The following is a 9,176-nucleotide window of genomic DNA, read 5'->3' on the forward strand; positions in this document are numbered from 1 at the left end:
GTCCTTGTTTTACACAAGAAAACACTGTGTAACATGTTGTTAGTGTTTTTTAGGTCATTGTTTTGTGGGTGTGTTTGTCGGCTGTCAACCTTTGCTAGTGTTCTGGAAGAATGAGTTTATTTGAGACCTGAATGAAGTGTTTTGGTAGTTGTAGTGCATTTTGAATGTGAAATGAACTGCTTTGCCAAGCTGAAGGTCAGTTAGGAGGATTGTGTGAAGAGTTTTGCAAAAATGACCTAAGTATTGAGAAATGTGTCCTAGCAGCTGTAAAAAACTGTAAACAAATATGTAGGACTGCTTTCATATGTAGGACTGTATGAGCTGTCCAATTCATATCTGACATTAACGTATAACGTATTTACAATCTTATCAAGCTGAAAAAAATGAATATACAATATTATTAAATAAAAAGTCTCCCAACTTTGATCCTCTCTCCTGTAAAGTATGTTCTTATTTATTACACCTCATTTTCTAGTCATTTTGATGTATGTCAAGCACTTTGTTGTTATACTGAACACAATGACATGTCCATCCATCAATCCTCTCGTTTATCCATTTTAGGGTCGGGTGGTGCGGGGTGTCCATATGAGAATCGCGCTAAAAGAATGCTTTTATTATGAAAAGTCGAAAAGGGGAAGTAGTTTGTTCAGCGCATGTGCAGAACAAATTAGTAGCAGTCGGGTTTCCGGTTCGGATTAGACAGGCTCGGTGTGTTCCGTCCCAGTAAAGAAACACAGGTGAGGTCAGGGTTAGGGCCTGGGGAGGTTAGCGGGCAGGTGTCGGTGCTCCCTGCGACTTTGTCCTCCGAACCTTCTCCGCGCAGCCGCAGACTCGCTCGGCTCGGCTCGGCATCTGCGTGTCCGGCTGACGGCGGGGAAAATGTCGAAGGCTGAGGTGCTGAGAGCGCTGGTGAAGCAGCGGCTCAACGCGGCCGCTGAGGAGATTTTCGCGCTGTTTGAGAGGACAATGGAGGAGTACGAGCAGGAGATCCGCCTGCACAGGAGCAGGCAGCCGGACGGACACCCTGCCGAGAGCCGGGGGGGCCCGCACGGTGGGTTACCGGAGACAGACCGGACGGCTAACACCATTGATGTGGTCGTTATTGTTATCGTCTTCATCACCATTGTTGTTGTTATTAATAATGACAATTTTTATTATTGTTATTCATGTTATTCTTTTATAATAATAACAACAAAATAACAACAATACTAATAAAAATATTACTTTTGTTATAATATTTATAGTAATAATAATTAATATTATTTAGTTGTTGTCGTTGGAAAGGATAAGCAGCTGTTCCAGATGTTGTAAATTTTAACTAGGCAGTTTAATTGTAAGTTGGGTGCAGGTGAGATGTGTCTCCGTAGGAACAGTAACCATGGAGAATAATTTTTCTCTGGTGTTGTGGATGGAGCAGCAGCATGTTTTCACTAACGGTGCAGGTGAGTGTGTGTACCTGCAGCCCCACAGGGACAGCTGTGGGGCTGCAGCTGACACCTCCCCCTCAGCACCTAAAGGAGCCACTATGGTTCAGCAGTGATGTCACCGCAGCCCCATTATTTTTCATTTAAATGATATACTGAAAGTTAACCCCCCAAAAAGAAGACAGTAACTGTTTATGAGTAACCGTGTTACACGACACTAATCACATGACCGTGCACTCTTAGATGGACGTAACCATGGTAACTAATCCTGCTGTCTGGTCCTCTGTAACAAAACCAAAATGTCCAAAATGAACTTCATGTTTTATTCAGTCAGCCTGAAAGCAGTGAATGGGACAGACGTATTCATAGCTCCAGAGGAGCGCCCCCTGCTGGTCACGTTTGGTCTGTTGGGCTAACCAGTGCTCGTTTCCTCCCTCTGTGTCCTCCAGGGTCTCCCCTGAGCCCCACAAAGTTTACGGCGGATAAAGGAGCATCACAGGAGCAGAAGAGCCCCGGTCTGCACCGGGAGAGTCCAGAACCGCCACGAGTCAAAGATGAACGTGAGGGGCTCTGGACCAATCAGCCGGGAGAGCGGCCCGGAGTGCACGAGGACCTCACCATCATTCCCGTCACCGTGAAGATTGAAGAGGAGGTGGAAGAGAGCACTCAGTCCCCCGACCTCCTTCACACCCGCAGCGAGCTCAGCAGCCGCCAGCTGCAGGCACGAGCTGGTGGAGAGGATCGAGCAGGACCAGAAGCAGCCAGAAACCTCCACCCGCAGCCTGTCAGGACTTCCTCTGACAGCGGGGCCCCAGAGGACGCTCCAGTGCAGAGCGGGAAACCGCCGTCAGAGGACGCTGTGAGAGACGCGGGAAGTAACTTAGCCAAGAAACCTTACAGCTGCTCTGAGTGCGGCAAACGCTTCGGAGGCAAGAACCACCTGCAGAGCCACATGAAGAGCCACACGGGGGAGAAAACGTGCCCGTTCTGCGGCAAGAAAATCTCCAAGAGCTCCAACTTCACCACACACCTGCGCGTGCACACCGGGGAGAAGCCCTTCACCTGCTCCGTGTGCAACACGAGCTTCAGCCTGCGCAACACGCTCGTCAACCACATGAGGGTGCACACGGGCGAGAAGCCGTTCAGCTGCTCCGTCTGCGCCAAGAAGTTCACCAACAAGGCCAACGTCATCACGCACATGGCCGTCCACTCGGAGGAGAAGCCCTTTAAGTGCAACGTGTGCGACAAAAGGTTCACGTGGCATTCGCAGGTCAAAAAGCACAAGTGCGTCGCCGAAAGCAGCAAGACGTGAACGCCACGAGGATGACAGCTCGGCGTGGCGTCACAGCTCAGCCAGCCCGTCGCTCACCCTCGCCTGACGGTGGAATCAAAACTTCATTCAGACATCAGCAGAAACCAGCGTGTTCCTGTTTTCACTGCAAGAACGACCTTGTGACGCGGACGCCGTCGGGAATGCTGTCCGTACACCGGCAGCAGCAGCGTGTCTGCACTCTGTGTGACATCACACGCGTGGTCACACCTGCTGCAGGTGGGAGGGAGGCAGCTTCGTAACCTCCTGGATCCGAGTGCAGTCGTGCATTGCTGAGTAATTAGAGTCACGTGTTTGTCGTCCACGTCGCACATGCTGCTGATCAGCTGACTGCGGTCAGGTGACAGGCTCCTGTGAGGTGAGCTTGTGTTATTGATAAAGCATGTGTAGGATGATTGGGACTGATGCGTGATCTCGGCTCTGTGGCTCAACCAGGTGTAACCTTTGCTGAGTGACCAATCAGTGCTCTGGAAGAGAAGGAGCACGTGGGAGGAGCCAGTATGAAATACAGATCCTCAGAAACAGTTTTGTACCTGCTGCTTCCCTGTTGCTGTCAAACAGTATAAAGCACTTTGACCTTCCTGTGGCCACGCCCCCACACACCTGATGTTAGGATAACTTAAACCTGATAGGTCAAACATATCCTGGTCATGTATCATTATTATTGTGTTTAGGAGAAGGCCGGCGTCTCACAGGTGTGTCACACAGTGCAGCTTCCGATGAACTCATTAGGAGGATTAGCTCATCGCTCGGCTGATACTGAGGTTTACAGGATGTCCTTTAACTGCACGTCTTCCTCTTTGTGAGATAAATAAATATGCAAATGTAACACTGAGGGCGGCTCAGTCACCACATCAGAAACAGTATTAGCTGGACTCCTGTAGTTTAGCATGAGCGCGTCCTCACTGACGTCCACCAGATGGCAGCACTGCCTCTTGGTTTGTTTTCCAGCTGTTCTTCATTTTCTGACCTTTTGTTATTTAATAAAGAGCTGAAACGCTGACAGACTCGTTTAATGTGTTGATGTCTTTGTGGTAAATAATGTTTTAGTCTTCAGGACGTGATGATGAGTGATTTCATCATCAAACGGGTCTGAATCTGACAAACGAAGCCAGCACGTTTCTTGATTGCAGGAAACATGTTTCACCCACACTGGAGTCTCATTTGGACCCTTCATAGATTTAGTAATGTTGTAACGGCAGCACAGACATGTTTGTGCTGCCGTTAATGTGTTAGAGCTGGACTCTGCTTCAGATGATGGTGGAGGTTTCATGTTTGCGAGGGCGACCATCGGGTTCCTGATGAACAAAGCGCTTCATAAGCTCCTCGGTTTCTGTCTGAAGAGTCCTCCTGGATCCAGACATCTTCCGCCCGCTGTGCCTGAACGCTCGCAGGTTCAGAAACACTTTCAGACGTCCTCTGTATGTGTGTCTACGCGTGAAACTGAGGGTCAGTGTGGTCGTGCTGGAAGGTGTACCAAGGATGTCGGAGAGGTCGCAGTGGGATCGCTGACATCATCCTTCCTGTGATTACCAAACTTCCCAGCTGTGGGCTTCAGGCCCATGCAGCCATGAAGGCTCGGACGCTTCCTCGTTTGCTTGGTGATTTTCTAGAAACCCTGAAATGTGCCAGCGTTTGCAGAAAACACGGACCAGCTTCCTCTTCGGCTGTGAGTCGGAGCTGCTAGAAAGATCAGGAAACCAGAGCCGAGTCCTCAGCTGGGAACGTTGGACGCGTCCACCATGGCTCGGGTCGCCCTCCTGTGTCTGCTCGTGTCCATCGGTAAGAATTTAAGCATCTCAGCGCTGAATGTTTAATATTTTAGTTATTATAAAGGCTGAAGCTGCTGCCCTTTAGCTCTGACCCGTCCTGGTCAGAGCTCCGCTGAAGTTAACGCGAAGCAGTCGCGCTGAAGCCTGAACCAGGTTTGGGATAACCTCCAACAAACACGGGTATTTATCAGAGGTTATCCCAAACCTGGTTCATCTGCTGGAGCGTGACCATTGCTGTTACCATGGTGATCCAGCAGGTAAACAGAGGTAAAGAGAAGCCGTTGGTCTGGGCTTGTAGTCCGGCCCTCCTCAGAGCTGACCCCACTCTCAGCTGAAGGAAGGAGCTCTGAGGAAGGTTGTAAATGTGACCTCGGAGCAGATTTACAGGAAACAAACAAACTGAAATCAGGAGTGAAAACGTGTGAAACGGATCCACTGTGGAGAGGACAGCTGGAAATGTGAACATGTTTACATAAAGTGGGTTTTGGTGCTCGGTTTTACTTTGAAAGCTTTGCTGTTTTTGCTTCCTGTGGTAAAGGTGTGGCACAGCTGTTAGTGTCAGAGGTCACGGCGGTATAATCAGCACAGCTCTGATGGTGCGTCATGTGACCTGTGTCCCTGCAGGGCGCTGCGTGGGTCAGAGGATCCTGTCAGAAAGCTCCGTGCACGCAGGTGTCGGAAGCAACGTGACGCTGAAAACGCCAAATCAGGACCTGCAGAGCTCGGCTCTGTTCTGGCACTTCAATGACGGGAAGGAGATCGTAACCGTTGCCTCGGTGAGCTCCTCCACGCTCAGACTGAACACGTCCTACGAAGGCAGAGCGTGGATTAATGCAGCCAACGGCCACCTGACCCTGGGCGCGCTGACGCCGCAGGACAGCGGGGAATATATCATCACCATCGTATACAAACACGGTCAGAGCGACGCCGCAAAGATACGCCTCACGGTCTCAGGTGAGTCGTTACTGGATCCCAAATCATTTTTATTCAAACCCAACTTCATGTGTCAGCCTGAAAACGTCATGCAGTCATCATCACAGCTCTGCTTCTTTATGTTGTTCATTTAGTTTGATTTTGGGTTTAACAGGGAGCCGGCACGGGGGAAATCCACGCGCTCGCTCTTCACTCGTCACATGTGGAAGCTCAGTTCTCAGCACGTACGGCCAAACCGTGTCAGGGCCAGGTGTGGCGGTCCCAGCTGCAACAATGACATGTAATGATTGGTATAAACATAAGTGCATATGAGAGCATGAGGGTGGGAATGGATGTTTGTATCTGTGTGTGCCTGTATGTCTGTGTCTATATGTCAGGTTGGGTGTCAGGCGCCACCTCTCTGGGGACATCTCAGGCCCTCCAAGGTTTGGAGGCCTATCTCCCCCTACCACCACTTCCCCTGCCAGTGGCGGACCCCCTCAGACATCGGTGCGTTGGTGGTTCTTTGTGTCCGGGGATGGGCGTCCAGGTACACACCGGCTCACTCCTTGGCGGCCGCTTATCGGGGCCTAGAGCCTGGGGCTCGCTCGGGCCACTTCGGAGGTGGGGTGCCCCCGGCCTCTCGGCCTGGGGCTCGGTCACTCAGGCGCAGCTGGCTGCTGGCGGAGCTCACGGGCGCGTCACTGCAACTCCCCCTGGCTTCTGCTCCGCGGCTGCTGAGTGAGCCCTCATCTGGGACTCTCCTCAGCTCTTTCTGGGACAGTGGCGCAGCTGCCCCTCTGTTGGTCTTCCTTGGTCTCTTGTGTTCTGGGGGCCTCTGGATGTCTGGAGTTTTGATCTCCTCCACACCTGCTTCACGCCCTGGAGGACGGGGCTGTGGCCCCCCCACACCCTCTAGCAGATTATTACATGAAGGAACCTTTTAAAAAACAAAAAACAAGCGCGTCCATGCTCACAGGTGTACACACGGATGATCACACCCACAAACTACACCCTTTTTGGCTCCTACCTCAAAGCACACTGTGTTCTGTTGATCTTATGTGCTGCACAATAATGTTTAACATTTAGTATTTACTGTCATATTCCCATATATCATTGTGATGTTGTTTATTCTATTACTCTTGTTCTCTTCTGCTTGCTTTCTTTTTTCTTTCTCAGCAGGTGATCCAGGTGATTGATATATGCATTTTTTTTTTTCTCTGCCCGTTCTGTTGGTTTTTGTCTTTTGCCCTTCTCCCCCGTCCCTCTTCTCAGCTGTTTCTCTTTCCCTCTTTCTTTCTCCCCTTCTTTCCCCCAGTCAAGTCTGTCCCGTATTCAGAAAGTGAAAATAAAATAAACAATAAAAGGTGAATCAAATGGACCATTACGGCAAGGCTGGGATGGTCAGTTTGGTAAAGTAAATCCGTTGGGTATCTTTCTTTGCCTTTAGACAACAATTCTGATGCAAAAGAGCCAAACGGGACAGGCCAAAAAAAAAAAAAAAAAAAAAAAAAAAAGATTGGTATAAACAGGCCTGAATACTGGACAGGCGCCACTCTTCTTTCTGCTGAAAGGGGAAGTGACACCATCACATGGATGCTCTGAAATAGTCTTTGTGTTATTTTAGGAGTGTTTGTGTTTTCTCAGCATCAACATGACGGCTTTTTCAGGAACTTTCAGCTTCACTGACACACAGATTTCCTCTTTTATTGAGAGCTGACTTCCTTAGAAAAAGGGAAGTGATGCACTCAGAGACTCCTGTGAGTGAGTCACTGAGACGTCTGTCGCCCCCTGCTGTTCACAGCTGGAACAGGACTAGTTTTCTGTCTCACGTCTCTAACGGCATTTCTCTGTTCACAGCTCCACCCACCGGCACCACCCCCACGCCAGCGCTCCCTGAGCAGATCACAGGTACTCACCTGTCTGGCAGCTTTATTAATATCCTGTCAGTGCAATAAAACGTTCTGTTTATGACCCTGAAACACGCACGTCCCGCTCAGTGTCGTCTTCTGTGTCCAGATTACTTTGTGTCTCTGGTTGTGTGTGTGGTTGTGATCGTCGTGCTGTCGACTGGCTTCCTGCTGCTCCTCTACAGATGGATGGAGAACAGGAAAAACAGGAAATCAGATGGAAGACAGGTGGAGGTAACTCCATCAGTGTTTCTGTCAGTGTTTAACCTTGCATGACAGATTAGTGCCACTAGAGGGCAGTAAACACCAGCTGCATACATACATGTGCTGTAACTGGATGTGTTAAATATTTTCAGTTACCTGCAGTCCAGCAGAAGAGCGGAGCTCCAGGATCCACATGTGACTCCACCTATGAGACCATGACTCCAGCCCCCACAGACCAGGACCACATCTACTCCACCCTCACCGACATGCAGTACATGTCACATGTGCGATTCAGTCAGACGGACACAATTTCCTGCAAATCAGTAACATCCCAGTAAAATCCTGAAATGTTTCCATCACAAACTCATCCACAGATACGTTTGTGATGTTTATAACTGTATAACTGTAAACATCAGTTATAATATTTATCATTTTCAAGTTTTTTTTATTTGTGTATGTTTGTTATCACTTCAGTTTATAAGCCCCGCCTCTCTGAGCTGTGGGTGTAAATGAAGGCTAACCCCTGAACTTTGTCCTCTGTTGCTGCCGTCCCTACAGACGCTGGATTTCACATCACGTATGTTACATGATTGTCACTAATCTAATGACTTAATAACTTTTGCTACAATGTGATTAAAGAGGCCACTTTGACCAGCTTCACATTAAAAGGACGTAAATAAGATTACACTAAATAATGACTTTTGGTATCAAACATAATTAACCTTTGTATTGTAAATTCTTTACATAGCTGAATGGTTCCTGTTTAACTGTGTTTAATAGTAAAACGTTGCAATGCTTCACACTTTATCTGATTCTTGCTCCTGTGAGTGTTGCTGGTCTGTTGCCATCGTACTTACTGACCTGTGATCATCTAATCAACTAAATCCAGCTATCAGTATGAGCACTGATGCTGGATCTGTACTAGTGTGCTACGATCAATACTTTGTTTCCAAGTCCAGCATGCAGCTCACTGAACTGTGTTAAGTCAGTCATTTCTTTGGAAATAAAAAATGTACGCCACGCAGTCACTATAAAAATCTTTTTCATGTTGGTTGTCACGTTTGTTTTATTTAAATCTAATCAACAGAAGCTGACCCGACGAGAGACAGGGACATTTACACTCAGGTCTACAAAAAACAGTTTCAAAATAAAAGCTGAAAGTATGCAAATTAATGACTGATCTCATGACACAGTGTTCTTCCCCACAGAAGCTACATTTGTGGGTTAAAGTATCAGTATTGGCATCGATGCTTATAATTGGCCGTGTATTTACCTGGTATCACATCAGTGCCAAAGTTTGCAGCATCACACACAACTGTCTTACTGAGCTGGTCCTGCTGATCATTTGAAATGATCTGAGAGCAGTTACTCAGACCTGCACCTGAGCGTTACTGCCCTGGTTGGGCCCAAGGTGACGCTGACATTTATCTATTCTGTGTCTACAGTTTCCTGAGCTTTCACATGTAAGTGTACGATGTTGAACAGCTTTCTTTATTCACTCTTACCCTGTATGTGAGTCCAGAACTCTGGGCATGACACTAACCTGTGCCTACATCTTGGGGCGATCGTGGCTCAAGAGTTGGAAGTTCGCCTTGTAATCGGAAGGTTGCCGGTTCGAGCCCCG

General features: G+C 48.5%; 2 protein-coding genes across 3 annotated transcripts; both read left to right on the forward strand.

Annotated features, from left to right (window-relative positions):
- The first annotated feature begins 662 nt into the window (after positions 1–662).
- Positions 663–3,751, forward strand: LOC102203609 (zinc finger protein 205-like). The gene is made up of 2 exons (XM_005751792.2): positions 663–1,051; positions 1,874–3,751. Exons 1-2 carry the CDS (start codon positions 880–882, stop codon positions 2,734–2,736), a joined length of 1,035 nt encoding a protein of 344 aa, XP_005751849.1. The 5' UTR covers positions 663–879; the 3' UTR covers positions 2,737–3,751.
- A 478-nt stretch (positions 3,752–4,229) lies between these two features.
- On the forward strand, positions 4,230–8,599 carry LOC102203897 (uncharacterized). 2 transcript variants are annotated; one of them, XM_005751793.2, is made up of 6 exons: positions 4,230–4,536; positions 5,151–5,480; positions 5,614–5,739; positions 7,299–7,349; positions 7,458–7,582; positions 7,705–8,599. In XM_005751793.2, exons 1-6 carry the CDS (start codon positions 4,497–4,499, stop codon positions 7,888–7,890), a joined length of 858 nt encoding a protein of 285 aa, XP_005751850.1. In that variant the 5' UTR covers positions 4,230–4,496; the 3' UTR covers positions 7,891–8,599. The 2 variants fall into 2 exon arrangements, with proteins under 2 accessions (XP_005751850.1, XP_005751851.1); XM_005751794.2 differs by lacking the exon at positions 5,614–5,739 and having other exon boundaries at positions 4,232–4,536.
- Positions 8,600–9,176: the final 577 nt, after the last annotated feature.

This window comes from Pundamilia nyererei, unplaced genomic scaffold, assembly GCF_000239375.1.
Source record: "Pundamilia nyererei isolate P.nyererei 1_Seehausen unplaced genomic scaffold, PunNye1.0 scaffold00326, whole genome shotgun sequence".
Classification (NCBI taxonomy): domain Eukaryota; kingdom Metazoa; phylum Chordata; class Actinopteri; order Cichliformes; family Cichlidae; genus Pundamilia; species Pundamilia nyererei.

Coding starts and splice junctions, on each gene's coding strand:
- LOC102203609 (XM_005751792.2), top strand. CDS start 880: ATGTCGAAGGCTGAGGTGCTGAGAGCGCTGGTGAAGCAGCGGCTCAAC. Junction 1,052..1,873: donor GAGCCGGGGGGGCCCGCACG/GTGGGTTACCGG, acceptor TGTGTCCTCCAG/GGTCTCCCCTGAGCCCCACA.
- LOC102203897 (XM_005751793.2), top strand. CDS start 4,497: ATGGCTCGGGTCGCCCTCCTGTGTCTGCTCGTGTCCATCG. Junction 5,740..7,298: donor CCCAGCTGCAACAATGACAT/GTAATGATTGGT, acceptor CTCTGTTCACAG/CTCCACCCACCGGCACCACC. Junction 7,350..7,457: donor GCTCCCTGAGCAGATCACAG/GTACTCACCTGT, acceptor TTCTGTGTCCAG/ATTACTTTGTGTCTCTGGTT.